The sequence below is a fragment of the Chanodichthys erythropterus genome, chromosome 2, assembly GCF_024489055.1.
Source record: "Chanodichthys erythropterus isolate Z2021 chromosome 2, ASM2448905v1, whole genome shotgun sequence".
Taxonomy (NCBI): Eukaryota; Metazoa; Chordata; class Actinopteri; order Cypriniformes; family Xenocyprididae; genus Chanodichthys; species Chanodichthys erythropterus.
The window spans coordinates 33,976,300-33,992,915 of NC_090222.1; the positions used below are offsets into that span (position 1 = coordinate 33,976,300).

A 16,616-nucleotide genomic window follows, 5' to 3' on the forward strand; every position below is an offset into this window, starting at 1 on the left:
AAAAAAAAAAAAAAAAATCATAATGACCCCAAACTTTTGAACAGTAGTGTATATTCTGATATTTATTGCTCCTAGGCAACTTAAATACAGTAAAAATCTAGTCAAAAATAGCAAATGCATGTTTTCCATACTATTTCACTTATAAACACAAGGAAGACTAGCGTGAAGAATGAATCACTGAATCAGAGTTTTGAACCATTTAACTGAAATGGACAGTGTGAACTGATTCTCAGAAATGAATCAAGCGTTACAACTCTCATACTGTTTTTTTTTTTTTACTTAAATTTAAAGGAAATGTGTGTAATATTCACAAACTAGTCAATGGGCAAATAAAAAGCACATTAAAATCAGTGTGAATGTCAGTGTCACACTTAAGTAACTGACAATCCAGTGGATAAGCTCCAAAATCATTCACTACAGTATAGATGTGTGAGATCAGCAAACCAACATTGATTTCATGCTGAAGGAAATCTGAAGTAGCAATTTTCAAAAAATTTTCTGCTTTCTTCAGCATTGAAAACATGTAGGTTAACTCATTTCAACTCACACTTCTATATCACAGTAAACAATTAGGTTTGTATTTTAGCCTATCAACTGGAGATGTATGCATTCAAAATTTTGATTTACCATCTACAACGGAAGGTCAGAATAAGGCAATGGACGGGCCCCGGGACCAGGAGCAGGTTGTAATGCATGGAGAATGGTCATCATCAAGCAGGAATGATCATTCAGGTGGCAATTAGAGAAAGAATGGGCAGCGAAAGCAAATCATGAACACATGTGATGAGCAAATAAGAACAAGAATGACAGCATGAAATGAAATCAACTGCAATAAAATGTCTTATTATTATTAAAAATTGATGTTGGGATTGTAGACCATTGGCCACACCCAGACTGAATATACAGCTTTTTTTTTTTGAACATTTTCTCCACTGATTTTTTTGAAAATCTGCATTGGATTTAAACATGGTAAATGTGTTAAATGGAGCTGAGAGTACTATATATATATAAATATATATATATATATATATATATATGCTGTTTAATATGTTTTAGTATATCACACCACAGGATATATTTACTACTTAGCTGCAGATTCTGTTTGGGCTGCCAATGGCTTACATAACAATATTCATAATAGTTTTTCAACATCAAAAATGGTGGAATAAGCAGCAGATAAAGTGAATAGACAGGGGAGAATCCTGCTGATACTCACGTTCAGACTGTGTGAAGATCCTGTGTTCAGTGGAGAAGTTCCCCTGGTAATGTGAGTTTTTGGCCGCAAAACGAACTGAGTACTCTGTGTACGGCTCAAGGCCCGTGATCACCAGGGGATCTACAAATGTAAGTATTTACATCACACATTTGAATTTACAAAAGCATCAAAATATAAACCACGGTAATGCTTTATTTCGATGGTCCACTTTAGACATTCTACTAACTATAAGTAACTTTACAGCTACATGTCAGATAACGTTCATTAGAGTATTAGTAGACTGTCTGCTTAACACTTTAATTTATTGGTCTCCCACTAGACAATCTACTGACTATAAGTAACTTTCCAACTACATGTCAACTTATTCTACCTTCTCAAACCCTAACACCTAAACTGATTTTCTAATGAGAGTTAGATGATATGTAGTTGCAAAGTTAATTATAGTTAGTAGAAGTGGATCATCGAAACCTAAACCACACTCATAGTTACTTATTTACTTGTGGGCTTGACGACACTTTGACCCCAGTTTTCATCGGACGGTTTCTTCCACTGAAGGATGTACTGGGTAATAGAGGACCCTCCGTCCTGCACTGAGACAGTCTGGAGGAGGACAGAAGATGAGGACCCTGCCGCCACACTGAACTGAGCAGGTGCTCCAGGCCAGGCTTGTGAGAGAGGAAGAGAAGTTGTTAGAGAAGCAATATGGGAAGTTTATGCAGAAATAACTATTAACAAACCAAAATGTTATGCATGATGACAAAGAACTGTTGTAATCCTCAAGGATGCATAAGATAAATTATTTACTTAATATACATTATATGATGAAGACAGACTTATTTTGGAGCTCAAATTCCTGAAGCCACTACAAGAACCTTACTTATCAGCTGGAAGTCCTCAATGGTTGTGCCCACCGGGTTGCTGGCCATGCAGGAGTACAAACCACCATCAGAGGGCATTACATTTACAAAAATCAGCTCAGATCCCTCCACACTCGTCTGCCCACACACGTTCGTGCAAACAGGAAAGACAATAAGACACAGGAAGAAGTAATTAAGACCGAAGAAAAAAGAGTACGTGGGTCAAACTTCCTGGAGATACAGAATCCCTCCTCACTGTCACCACCATCAGAGAAAATTATAATCCAATTATAATCCATTTCCCATGTATTCCCACTGGTTTAAGGCAAGATTTGATCATCTTAAACATATTTCCAAAGGTAAGTAATAATTTCTGTTTTGTTTTTAATTGCAAACAACAATAAAAAATTGAGCTATTTAGATGTTTCTCACCATTTGTTCTTGGGTAGCCTTCCTGACCCACTTTATGGTTGGAGTTGGATGTCCTGTGGCATTGCAGACCACAGATCCAGATTCTCCTGGAATAATGGTCAGCTTACTTGGAACCAAGTCTATAATTGGACGCTCTGAAAATGATCAATAGGACAAGCAAAAATTAAATTAAATTCAAAATCTAAACCATAAAGTATCGAAATACATATTGAGCCAACTATTGCAGATATGCATTTGTGTATATAAATCTATTTTAATATTTCCATTATCCTAAAAGTGTTTTGTTTGGGTCTGGCCCATTGGAGAGTGTCAACGTGATGCTTGCATGGGATCAAATTCCCCATATCTGTGTTTGTAACTGTAGTAAACACCTGACTTCAAGAGAAAAAAAAGTTTCCTTGGAATAAATCTTTGGCTAAACAAAATTTCCAAGAAAAGGAAATAAAGTAGAGAAAAAACAAACAGCACACAAATTTGCAGCATGAAGCACCATTTACAACCCATTTGACATTTAAAGTGAACAAGATATTCAGACAGAAAAGATAAAGCTGGTCTTGATTTTATCCATCAGGAATTGATTGACTGGATCATAAAAATGTGTGTTGCCATCCAAAAAGAGCATTATTTGTCATTTTACAACACATACAGGCTAATTGACAGAGCTTACTGGCCATACATACCTGAAAAATCCATTAAATTCACTATTTTGATATCATGTTGAACTTTGGTATTGACTAAAAACAGATTATGCAGACCAACTGCCCTCTTTCGATGCTTCTATGCTTTCAGCTAAATACAAACACATCACTTCATTCAAGGTTTTGATTTTTCTAGGGAGGACCTTGTCTCACCTGAGACATCCAGAACAAATGTGGCGGTGTTTTCCCCGATCTTATTGGTAGCCGTGCAGACATACTCTCCATAATCGCTCCTGGTCACTGCAGAGATGGTGAGCTCACTCTTATCGGTGTTGAATTTGATACGGGATTCGTCAGAGGAGGAAGGGCTGAGGGATGAGATGCAGAAATCTTTTTGCCACTGTTGTTCATTAATACAACACAAATATATGAATGGAAGGAGATCTAAGAAACAAAATGAAACTCCAAATGTACAAAAACAGTTGGAGACTAAACATATAAATAAACACAAACAGGCTCTGTTCCAAAACCTAGTGAGCTGCCTTGCCTTGATTTCAATAGAGTTTAACACTAACATGCTGCTAAACTAACAACATGATAGTCTAAAAATCATAGCAATGCTTATGGGTAAAACAGTTCTTTTTTTTTTTATTAAATTGAACTATTCCATATCAGTACTTTTCATTATTGAATTAATTATGAGTCTATTTGTATTTAGCATTTCTCTTGCTTTTGTCCACTGTATCATCTTATTTATGTATTCTTTTCTATTCTTTTCAAAAAAGCATTACTTTGCATTGCATTAACAATATGTATGAAATTCTGGCAAGGTTCTCAAAGTTATAAACAAACGTTCTTTCAGTAACATTAATATAACGTTCGATCAATGTTGTCTGGTCTTTAATAATGTTCTTATATTGTTAATGGAATTTGTTTTTTTTCTGAAACACTTTAACTAGACATTTTTCTAATGCTTTTTACTACTTGTTTCAGAATGCCTATGTAGGAAGCCCACTAGGTTTTGAAAGAGAGCCATGGACGATTCACGGTTATAAAAAGCATGAAGGAAATATAGCATTTTCTGATGATGTACATACAGTATCCATGAAATATTTGGAGTGGGTGTTCCTTTGACCAGGCAGACTATAGACACACTGGTATTGGGTCCGGCATGAACACTCTTTCTCTCCTCATGAATCAGTACGGTCGGTGGCTCTGGAGAACGGAATATTTTTTAGAGGACATAATCACTCTGGCCACACTAAGAACAAACACGATTAGTTCTTCTTTGTCCTCACCATTAACAACAACGGAGATCTGGAGATTCCTGGTTATGGGGCGTCCCTTGATCTTGCCTTCACAGGTGTAGGTTCCACGGTCTTCCTGCTGAATTCTCTCAATATGCAGGGATCTATCTGGCATGATTCTGAGACTACCTCGGCCTGTGCAAAGAGGGAAGGTAGAGCCTGAGCAGTGTCAAAGATGCAATCTCATTACTTTATATTCATGAGACGATGCCTTTAAAAGCCCACATGCACACTCTTAAAAGGCCAGCTCACCCCAAAATAAAAATTCTGTCATTTTTTAGCAACAGAGGCTCACTAGGGGGAAAAATGCCTCTACCTATATTCTTGAAAAACTAGATGCCATAAAATACCAACATTTAGAGATACATTTCACTTTGAAAGCATTGTAAAATGAGCAAGAAGATGTCCAAACACATACAAAGGAAACTGAATCTCTATCTGTGTGAAGGTGAGCAAATAATGACTGACTTTCTATTTTGGGGTGAACTGTTCCTCTAAGGTTGTCAATGGTGGCGTTTACTTGAAATGGGGCAGGACTGAATGTTTTTGAGCTCTTTCTTACGGCCTCATTCTCACCATCAGACAGGAAGAAAAAACACGAAACCAAACTGTTCACCGATGTTTCCCGACTACTAGCGAGAAACATCTCTCGATTTGGTAGCAAATCGGTCAGAAAACAAATGCATAGGCCCCTCCCACCCCATCGCTGACTCGTCCACCATCGCCATCCTGCCATTCTGCCAACTGCAGGCATCACATTGAGCTAGGAAGGTGAGGAGACCCCCATACCACATAAAAAATTGGAAGAACCTGCAGCATCGCCACCCCCCCTACCGTCATCATTCACGATGCGATTGTTCCGATACCAGAAGACCTCCACCTCGGGTTTGCCAGAGACCAGGCAGGGAATGGTCACTGTCTGGTTCATCAGGAATTCATGGTACGTCCGTGTGTGGCCAAAGTCTAGCGCTTCTAATTGCAGGACAGAATTTTACGTGAGAATCATTATAAAGATTAACAGCTTGACAGAAAAATAAATGTCTTCAGGAACAAGAAACAGAACCTACGGTAGACATAAAGCTGGTAGTTTGTCCTCTTTGTGCCGTGTTCATTTTCAAACAGACAGGTATAAGTACCACTGTCACTTAACTCAACGTTCTTCAAGGTCAGTGCACTCGAAGACTCATCCGTTTTCTTGACTTCATGGCGATCTATATCAACGTCTTCATCATCTTTCAACCAACTGATCTCTCCCTCTGAGTCGACTGATCCGCACAATAGAGCATATGGAAAGACAGAAAAGAATAGAAAACAATACCTTCTTGGTTATTTTATGTTATTCAGCAACATTAAATCTGAAATCTACAGACTGTTATATGATATATAGAGGCCCCCAAAATATTTGGACACATGAAAATGTATAGTGACACTTTACTTGAAGGGGTGTGCATAAGATTGACATGACACTTTCATAATCATGACATGACACAGAAGTTTTATGCCTGTTTATGACAACTGTCATTAAGTATAATTCGCTCAATTATGTAATTTTTAATTCAAAGATGACATTGTTTGAGATGTCTTTGTTACGACAACTTGACATTACCAAGAAAACATAACCTGTTGCAAACATGACATAGCAGATTAATTATCAAACTTAAGTAACTACTTTGCTTTATGGGTTAACATTACATTACATTATTTTGGTAACACTATAGGGAACACATATATAAACTATTAACTATGACTTTTCCCTCAATAAACTCCTAATTTACAACTTATAAATATAGTTAATTGTTAAGTTTAGGTATTGGGTAGGATTAAGAACGTGGAATAAGCTCATGCAGAATAAGGCATTAATATGTGCTTAATGAGTACTAATAAATATCCAATATTGTAGTAATATGCATGCTAATAGTAATAAGCAACAAGTTAAAAGACCCTAAAATAAAGTGTTACCATTATTTTATAACAGTGTCATCTTTTTTAAGAAATTTGAAATTGTCTATTATCTGACCTTCTGTTGGAGGAAACTTAAAAAAATAACATGAAATGAAAAATATTCATGACGCTGTTATAAAATTATTTGACATAGTATTAACACTTAATGACATTTTAATGACAAGTTCAATTTGTACCACTGAAAAAAAGTGGTCAGAAAAATATTCATGACACTATTATAATGGTCTCATGACAGAACAATGACAGTGACAAAAGACAGTTTAATGTAATGTTAACCCAAAGCTAAATAATGTCAAGTTGTCACGACAAAGACACTGACAGGTTATGATGTATTGGTTTATGTCAAGTTGTCGTAACAAAGACATCTCAAACAATGTTATCTTTGCATTAAAAATGACATAATTGAGCGAATGACACTTAATGACAATTGTCATAAACATGCATAAAAACTTCCCCCTTCAAGTAAACTGTTGCTAAATGTATTAAAATCAGTGCATTAGATAACAAAACATCAAACCAAGTGGCAGTTTTTTTGAAGCAATAGAAAATGAATGAATACAAAATGAAAAAGTATTGTTGACACTTGAGGAGAACTGATCTATATTCAGAAAATAGTTTTAGATTAGTTTAAGTTCCCAAAACAACATCATTTGTTTGCACTTAGTTTGATATTTTGTAAGTCATCGAGACAATTGTAAGTGTGTCCAGATATAATTTGGGGCCATTTTTGAGTCTATTATTCAGTTTTTACAACTAAACACACCAACCTTTGCACAAGAGCAGAACTTGGCTTCCCACCTCCACATCTGGGTCTTTAGTGATGATGTCTAATTTAGCATCTGAAATGAAAGGAAACACATTCCACAAATTATGAACAATAACTTTTACCCTGTACATGAGTAAACATAGCATAATAAATAAGTCAGCTGGCAATGCTGATATTTTTTGTTTTGTTTTACTGCATCACTACCACAAATAGCTCTGCTTCTAATATAGGACAGACAGCGAGGAAAAGGGTAAAAGGACACTGGAAATGACCGGCTTCCCTTACAAAGCAATATTTCTTCCTGTATGGGTGATCAAAGACATCCCGCTACAAAGAACAGAGCAACAATAATGGTTTTCTTTTCAAAGGGCAACATCTCTCCTTCACAAGAGAAAGTAATACTGTAAGTACATTTATCTGCGTATATATATATATATATATATATATATATATATATATATATATATATATATATATATATATATATATATTAGTAAATGCTAAAATTAACATTAAGATTAATAAATGCTTAAAGTACCTAAAGTAGTTAACTAATGTTAACAAATGAACCTTATTGTAAAGTGTTACCATTTGATATTTAATTGTTGAAAAAATCATGTGTTAAATGTATTGCAATTTCCATGGCAAGAGAAAATGGCATCAGTTAAAAAACAGTAAATAGTCAAAGTAATAAATAAATTTAAAAGGAGATAAGGACAACTAACAAGATAAATAGCTAGCTACATTTATATACAAATGTCTGAAAATTTAATTTATATTAAATGTTTTCTGATTCAATATAAAATTTCCAATGCAACTAATACTGTCAGCAAAACAATATTAACATAAATACATTTTAATATTAATACTTGCTTTACTTAAAATTTAAATAGGTTCTCACACTTTTAGACCCCACTGTCTCTAAAAAGCAAGCCAATATATAACAGAGAAATTAAATTACACTTAAAGGAAAGTAAATCCCAGCTCACCTATTAGTCTCGAGCATACAAGGAGGAGTCCACAGATTCTGAGTAAAGTCATGGTTGCAGTCTTCTCTTCCTGCGCACCTCTCTTGGAGTCTGACAGTTAACAAGTACCCCATGATTTTATATGCTATGACAGAGACAGACAGGAACCTGGTTATCTGGAGGATCTGACCCCAAAACTCCCTCCTCCCGATTCTTTATTCAGATGATGCAGTGCAGGGATGCTGAGACGCGCTCCAGCCGCCCCGACGCCAGCGGCCCTCCCCTCCTGCGCACCGGATGAAACGAGCCCTGCTGTCCCCTGACACTCGATGGAGGAAGATATTTTATCTCACGATCTTGTATTTTATTGAGGATGATTAGAAACATTCGGAAGATAAAGAAAAACATGTGCTCACACATATTACTAAATAACGTGAGAAAAATGTAATAAATGTCCATAATTATTATCCTTAAGTAATATATAATAAACATGAATATACGAATAATTTTTATTTCTTACATTAAAAATGTTGTCTTAGCGTTTTATGATTTAGGCCTATGCTATTCAGGTTTGCTGTTGTACAAAATTATTTACAGAAACATTACAAGTCTAATATTTCTTTTATACATTTATATAAACAAGCAGATAAACGTAAATGTCACGAAAATGTCGGTAAATTGCGCCTTACTTAGCATATGTCGCCAAACAAAGCAGACATTGAAACCCGGTCTGGAATTCCGTATATGAGTGGAATGGAGCGACTTCCCCTTTGCACTCAAAGCGTCTGTAACCACTCCGCTCGAACTGCACTACGGAGTTTACACTTCCACTACTCCCGACGACTAGCGTGAGAAAAAGGGCGATGAACCGAGAGAAAACGCGAATGCGCCGAGCCGCCGACATTCAAACCGGAGTTGAAAAACAACAGAACTACAATCGCGAGAGAAAAACACCAATGTTTTCACTTAAAAAAATAAGTAACTAACCCTAACATATACGAAAAAAAACATGCTTTGGTAAATTGAAGGCTAATACAAAGTCCCTTTAAGACAAGTCACTTCACTCGGCGGCCATCTTTGAAACGCCTCTCGGGCATCCTGGGCATCATGCAATCTCTTTGAATGGGGAAACATCAAATTCTCCAAAACCGTTCACCAACCTTACGATTAAATTTCATATTTGAAATCACCAATGAAATCTAACAACAACCGGCTCATAAATTTAGTTTCTAAACGCTCGACAAACTGTATTTTTCAGTCTGAATCAAGCTAATGCGCATGCGCAGACCTAAATGCGCGTCTCTTCGGAGGCGCTCGTCTGACTGTTGCTATAGAAACCGGTGATTCTAACGGCCGCTTCAGTGACGCGATGACTTTACCAGTCGGCGATTGGCTCTTATTTAGAAGGCGGGACTTATTCCGCCATATTGCGCGTTAAACTTTCTCCCATTCAAAACAATACTAGTGACACGTCTTGTGTTATTCAATAGTCTTTGTACAAAGTCCCTTAGTCTTTGGCTAATATGACATAAAATTCGAAATAAGAAATTACATTTGACATCATATTTATCATATAAAAAGTAGAAATTGTGACTTAAAATTATTAATTAGCCCTATTTGTCTTCACATAAAAGTCATAATTATGACAGGCCTAGTACAAAGTCAAAATTATTACTTAATTTCGACATTTTAATGTTATTATAATTATGACATACTAATGGTGCATTCAAGTCCTCATGGGAAGTTCTTATTTACGAGGTGGGAAGTCGTTTGTACGACCATAGGTGTGTTCAAGTCACTTTCATCAGAGTATGATGGCGGTGTGCCTTCTCTAAATTAATTACACAAAATAACAACACTTCTACTTTTTCAAAATGTAGAGCAAAGAACGTGCATTGGTTGTATGTTGCTTTTTTATGTTTTTATTTAATTTATGAAGCCATTGTAAACTTTATTGTTACATATTACATTTTTATATTATGATGCTAATTGTATTTTTTTGCTGGTAATCAGCTTACTTCGTTGTAAATAGAAAAGCCTGACAATGTTACTGTTAAATACCTATAATATTGTGGTATTTTGCCATGTTTCTCACTGACACGCCCCTAACTCGTACAGATCGGGGCTTAAAGAAAATCCCGAGCTTCCCACTCGTATTTACGACATTGTGGTGGCGTTCATGTGTGTTCAGCTTCCGACATGACTTGAGCGCACCATAAGTCATAATTTTGAATTTGTGGTCGCGATTATGACCAACTGGCTTGTGATTCGAAATGATATAAAAAGTCATAATTATGACTTAGTATGTCATATGATTCTACAGTTACCTAAACTGCTCTACAGATCGTTGAGTTCGTTGAGGTAAAATCTCCGTGGCTGAAAACATGAACACACCGGATAGCCGCTTTATAGTACAAAATGAAGTTGTGCTTCTGATGAAATGAGGCACTGACACTTTTTTTCGTGTTTGATGCTGTAAAACTGCAATCTATTGAATAAGCATCTTCTATATGCTATATAAATAAACGTGACGTGAATGGAGTGCTAATTTGCAGAGCTCGTGCTAACATACCCATGTTATGATCAGACAATTTTCTTATGCTTTCTATAAAAAATTCTTGCTGTTTTTTTTTTATTTTTGTTGTGTTTATTTTATTACTGAGAAGATAGTGTACAGCAAGTATACATATTCATCTAACCATCGCTCTCAGCAGCGTGGGCGGCGTCAGATGTTCGATTACAGTATATCGCTGGTCATGCATTTCGAAGTTCGTTTTACCCCTAAACGAAGAACGAAAAAGAACTTAGTTTGAAGTATATCGGGGCCTTGAGAACAAACCTCATAGCTTCGGCTAATGTACTCTCTGCTGTCTCAGTCGCTTTGGCCAAAGGGAGGGGTGCGAGGGGTGTGTGCCATTAGTTGCCGCTAAAATTTACACATTGCACCTTTAAGTATGACCTGTAAATCGAAATTTTGACTTAGTATGTTATCATTTTGAGCATTTGTATCATAATTACGATTTACAAAAAGTTTTTTCTTATGTGGAAGAAATGGACTTCCATAAAAATCGGCTTCTACTGTTATTTTTTATGTGCAATATTTATCACAATATTTATCACAAACCATCACAAAGGACTAAGTAACTAGAGATTAACTACTCCATTTACTCAAATTTGTTTTCTCAAGGTTTGAAACATTTAGTACAAGACACTTTTAAATTAAAACACAATTTTTGTGAATTCCATTTTTGAAATTCTGTCATATTTTGCTTATTGGATTAATAAGTGCGGTAAAATCCAAATAGTCTACTTGATGTAATGTCATGTTATGACAATATGAAATAACACCAGTGAAATTATGAGAATATTGTATTGTGACCAAAAAAATTGCATTCAAAAAAAAAAAAAAAAAAAAAAAAAAATTCTGTGGGTTACAATGTGTTACAATGATGAAAGTCTTCATCCAAACGCAAGCATGTCTTCCTGGAGAATGCAATGATTACAGTCACGTATCATAGTAGTGTAATCACCAGAAGAGATGGTTAATAAAACAAACAAAAGGTTATTTTTGTCTTTACCAGAACAATTCACGTCAGTAGTTTATTTCACCTGCTCTAATACATTAGAGTTCAGCACGTTTGCGTGCAGAAAACAATAGCCGTTGTTTCAGCTCAGTGGGATGCGCCCTCACTTATCACGACTGAATTTTTGGCTAACTTGACTAATTCATTTAATGAACTCATTAATACAAAACATCTAATCATTTTGTCGCACTTCTAAAAACTAAAACAAAGACTGTATGTTACTGTAAACATACTAGTATGTTTTATAAGTAATAATAGTAATAATAATATAATATAAATAATATTTCAGTCTGTCTTACTGAAGTTACTTGCTATTTCTCTGTAATTATTTGTGAAATATACTAGCGATTTCTGAGTGAAAATTGCTTCAAACTCAAAGCAAATACAGAGGCTTTATTAGTTTATATGGTGTACATTAGCAGCACAAAGGTCATGGAATCATCCAGGTAAATTGATAAAAGTAACTTTCCCTGAAGATTGAAGGAAAGTCATGGTGTAGATAACATGACTGATAAGTGTGCTGAAATGACAAGTTTATTGCCTATATGAGCTCTGACTTTCAAGGCCAGAGAAAATGTCATATCAATCAGAACGCTCTCTAAAGGTTGACATGAAATTTCAATTGATGTGAATATGAACATGTCTACTTTTCTGTGTATACACATCTGCAATTACTCTATGACCTATGAAGGAAGTTTTCTAATGCTCTGCTGTGGGGCACGTCTGCTTTTTGGCAGTGATTCATTGAGTGCAGTCTAAATGGGTTTATCTGGTGGTAATGGTTTATTTAACTGGAAATAAAATAAAAACAACATCAATCACTGCACAGAGCACTCAAGCATGTAGAAGCCATGATGCAAGACCTTATCTTCAAAGTCAAAGGTAGGGAAAATTTAATCCTTATCTTTCAAAATAAAAAGCCTCATCCCCCCCGAGTGTGAACATCCTGGAAATTGGCCATTTTGGGATCCAAAATAAAGTAGTTGTTAAAATACAGATTGCTTCTCATTGGAAATATTGTGGGGAAGACTATCAGTGAATAACATCATTTCAGTCTGTTTTTCACACTAGGGTTATTATAGGGTATGTTTACACAACAACGATGCACTAAAAATGGAAAAGTTTTTCCTTTGCATTTTTCACGTACAGACCACAACACTGTTCACTTATATTAGAGAAAATGTCTAAAAACACTGTATTCTGTTGCCAGACCAGAAGTTGGCATGTGCCACTGTGTAAAGAAACACTATGCGACTATAGCCTGAACATGTAATACCAAAGTCCCTTTAAGACAAGTCATTTCACTCGGAGGCCATCTTTGAAACGCCTCTAGGGCATCCTGGGCATCATACAATCTCTTTGAATGGGGAAACATGAAATTCTCCAAAACTGTTCGCCAACCTTACGATTAAATTTCATATTTCAAATCACCAATGAAATCTAACAACAACTGGCTCATAAATTTAGTTTCTAAACGCTCGAATCATGACAAAAAAACGGTATTTTTCAGGCTGGATCAAGCTAATGCGCATGCGCAGACCTAAATGCGCATCTCTTCTGAGTTTCTATAGAAACCGGTGATTCTAACGGCCGCTGAAGTGACGCGATGACTTTACCAGTTGGCGATTGGCTCTTATTTAGAAGGCGGGACTTATTCCGCCATATTGCCCGTTACACTTTCTCCCATTTAAAACAATACGAATGACACGTCTTGTGTTATTCTATAGTCTTTGGTAATACGCATGCGCATGATGTCAGTTTTCACATATTCACATTTTTGTAGTTCTCATGACGAAAACGTACCCGTGGGCATGTTTTCGCGAGTCGCGAAATACATACCAGTGAGTACATATCGCTGCAGTTTCGATGCAAAATGTCCACTGAGCGGCGCTAAAAGCGTGTTCCTTTTTTTTTTTTTTTTGCCGGAGCAGATAATAGGGTGAATGCGGTACATTTTTATGACGTTACTTTTTAGACAAATTGCCGCGGTTCTTGATTTGACATTTGCGCTCCGTTGCGTTTTAAAATGACGTCCCACCGACGCTACGCCTAAACCTACCCGATAGCGTTAACAAAAGCAAACGTGACGTAAGAAGCGTCCACGATCGTATACAATTTTTCAGCTCGTTTAGATCTCTCTTTGAGCTCTCTCTCTTTTTTTTTGCCATCAGTCGCCTTTCACGGGATTCGTACCCAGGCGGGGAATCGACTCCTCGTCTTAGTACAACTCCGTATCGGCTGAGCTACCGAGCAAGCTTGGTCAAAAAAAGCGAAACACATAGAGCGTTTTGAAGTCGTAAAATGATATTGCGCAAGGATACGTCAGAACGAGTCTTTATGAATCCATGATCCGACCCCGGCCGTCATCGAAACCGTGTGTGAAAAATATCATTCGTTTCTGTCAGAAACTGCAGCCAGAGGTACGCATCGGTACGTAATTTTGTGTCTCACGAAAACGTGCCCACGAGTATGTCTCTCCCATGAGACCAGGCTGCGTTTAGCTGGAGACAATAACGGTATCGTTTTCAAAAACTTGCACTTTGAAACCCGTTTTCAAAAGTTTTTGTTTTCTGGCCCACAAAATGCCATTGTCGTGTAAATGAATGGCCAAAATACATAAAAAGTTCAGTTTTTAGTTAAAAAAAAACTGTGTTTTGTAAACAGCCCCTAAAATTAAAACCATAAAAACACTTTTTTATTTTATTTTTTTTACCTTAATTAAAATAAACTTTAACTGAAATACATTCAAATATTTTTAAAAAATTAAACTTATTTGATTTCAGCTAGTTGCCAAGGCTTAACTTGATGTATTTAGTTTAACTTAATGTAGGCCCTCTAAAACTTAAATAAAGACATCAAAAAAACAAAATTACTAAAACTTTAAAATTAAAATGAAAACAGAAAATATGAAAATAAAACTAATTCAAAACATTAATAAAAACTATAACATGACACTAAAATAATAGTTTCACAGTTATTGCTTCAGATAATCTGCACTATAAAAAACAATAAGTAAAATTTTTTTGTAAAACCAACTTAAGTAAAATTAACAAAGAAAATAAGTCATTTTAACTTTGCCAGTAAACGGTTGAGTAATTTCTACTTAGTTAAAGTTTATTTTGCAATACATTTACCCAAACAATATAACACTGAAGTAAACCATGCTTTTAAAGTGTATGGTTTACTTAGAAACATCTAAGTAAATAATACAATAAATAATATGTAGACACCATATCTACATATTAGAAATAACATGGCACCTAAACACAGAGACTTCAATACTTGGTACACAATACACAATAACATTTTTGATGGATCGTTTTGAGTGTGAATGTGGCATTTTGAGTAGAAAATGAACTCCAAATGTCACAAAATGACAAGCTACTAAACATAACCACAAACGCAATGATAAAACAGTGTAAATACAGCTGGAAAACAGTGAAAAATCGACCTCATTAATTATTCAAGGCCCAGAGCATGATGGGAACACCAGTATCAGAAAAGTTTAATAGTTTTACTTAATTTTATAATGTTAATATTTACACTTTAATTTCTACAGGCTTAAATTGAATACTAATATAGAATTTACTTAGTTTTTTAATTCTTGCCTGAACTAACTTTTTCATGTAAAAATTACATTAGTTTTTTTCTGTAGTATTTACCATAATTATTTTTTTTACAGTGTGGGATATAGTGGATTGACATACAAAACTATCAAATATGATCCTAACTTATATTGTAATAATATCCTTATGACACAGAATATCATGGATTGACATACAAAACTATGAAATATTATCCTTATGTTGTAATGTTATCCTTATGACTTGGAATATAGTGGATCGACATTCAAAACTATCAAATATGATCCTAGCTTACATTGTAATATTATTCTTATAATTTGGAACATAGTAGATTGACATACAAAACTTATCATCCTTATATTGTAATATTATGCTTATAATATGGAATATAGAGGTTTGACAAAACTATCAAATATTTTCCTTGTAATCATTACGAGCACACGTGTCATTACCTTACCAAATAACATATTATATTATTATAGCTGTTTACTACTGCCATATGGACAACTTGGACACATTTATTTCTGAATGATAACAAAATACTTTCTAAATCATAACACTGAATCCAGCATTTTCTGTAAAGCTGCTTTGAAACAATATGTTGACTTGAATTCATTTGCACAAGTCACATGCTGCTTTATTTGCTCTTTTTGGAGCTCAGCAGTATGAAAAGCTGCTGGGACATTCTCTTAACATTACAAGGGTGAATAAATGCTGAAAAGTTTTCATTTTTGGCTGAACTATTCCTTGAAATCCCTTTCCAAACACTCTCAGCAGCAACAAAGGCAAAGTAATCTGGTTTGCCACCAACTGCGAGATCAGTGCCACTCCTGTTCTCTCCGAGAGACCTCCACACCTCAGACCTTATCAGCAATGAGGCCAACTGGCAAGCACAGCTTCCCAGCACCTCGATGCTTGATAGCAGGTCAATCAGAGGCAATGCATGGTCTCATGCAAAGGTCCTCTGGGCCTCTGGGAACGTAGTCCACCCATTTAGGACCTCATATCAGCGTGATAATCGGCCCCACTCATTTTCTTTCATTATGAGGGAGCATGTGCTTTCAAAGCTGGGCACTGGGAGATGAAAAGGAGTTGTTAGTTGTCTTTTTTCAACCCTTCTCTAGCGCTCTAGTCTTTATAATGTCTCTTAGATCAGAGCAGGATTGCTCGGAAGATCTGCAGTACATGTCCTAAGCATTTGCCAAATCTCCAGAGTAAATGAACTTCCCTTTTAAGACCCTCAAAACAATGAGCCTACACCCGCCAGTTTATGGATGCCACACGACGCCAGCTCCTAGAAGT

General features: G+C 35.8%; 1 protein-coding gene across 3 annotated transcripts in view; it reads right to left on the reverse strand.

Annotated features, from left to right (window-relative positions):
* ncam3 (neural cell adhesion molecule 3) overlaps positions 1-8,275 on the reverse strand; it is a 13,469-nt gene extending 5,194 nt beyond the window's left edge. For 2 of the 3 annotated variants that reach the window (XM_067410766.1, XM_067410768.1), the window contains exons 1-11: positions 8,168-8,275; positions 7,180-7,251; positions 5,518-5,715; positions 5,240-5,422; positions 4,442-4,585; positions 4,241-4,358; positions 3,357-3,511; positions 2,506-2,639; positions 2,094-2,211; positions 1,714-1,881; positions 1,217-1,336 (exon numbers count right to left, since the gene is read on the reverse strand). In XM_067410766.1, the coding sequence (XP_067266867.1) occupies positions 1,217-1,336; positions 1,714-1,881; positions 2,094-2,211; positions 2,506-2,639; positions 3,357-3,511; positions 4,241-4,358; positions 4,442-4,585; positions 5,240-5,422; positions 5,518-5,715; positions 7,180-7,251; positions 8,168-8,219 (1,462 nt within the window). In that variant the 5' untranslated portion in view covers positions 8,220-8,275. The remainder of the gene's footprint in view (positions 1-1,216; positions 1,337-1,713; positions 1,882-2,093; positions 2,212-2,505; positions 2,640-3,356; positions 3,512-4,240; positions 4,359-4,441; positions 4,586-5,239; positions 5,423-5,517; positions 5,716-7,179; positions 7,252-8,167) is intronic. The other variant, XM_067410767.1, reaches the window with a different exon arrangement.
* Positions 8,276-16,616: the final 8,341 nt, after the last annotated feature.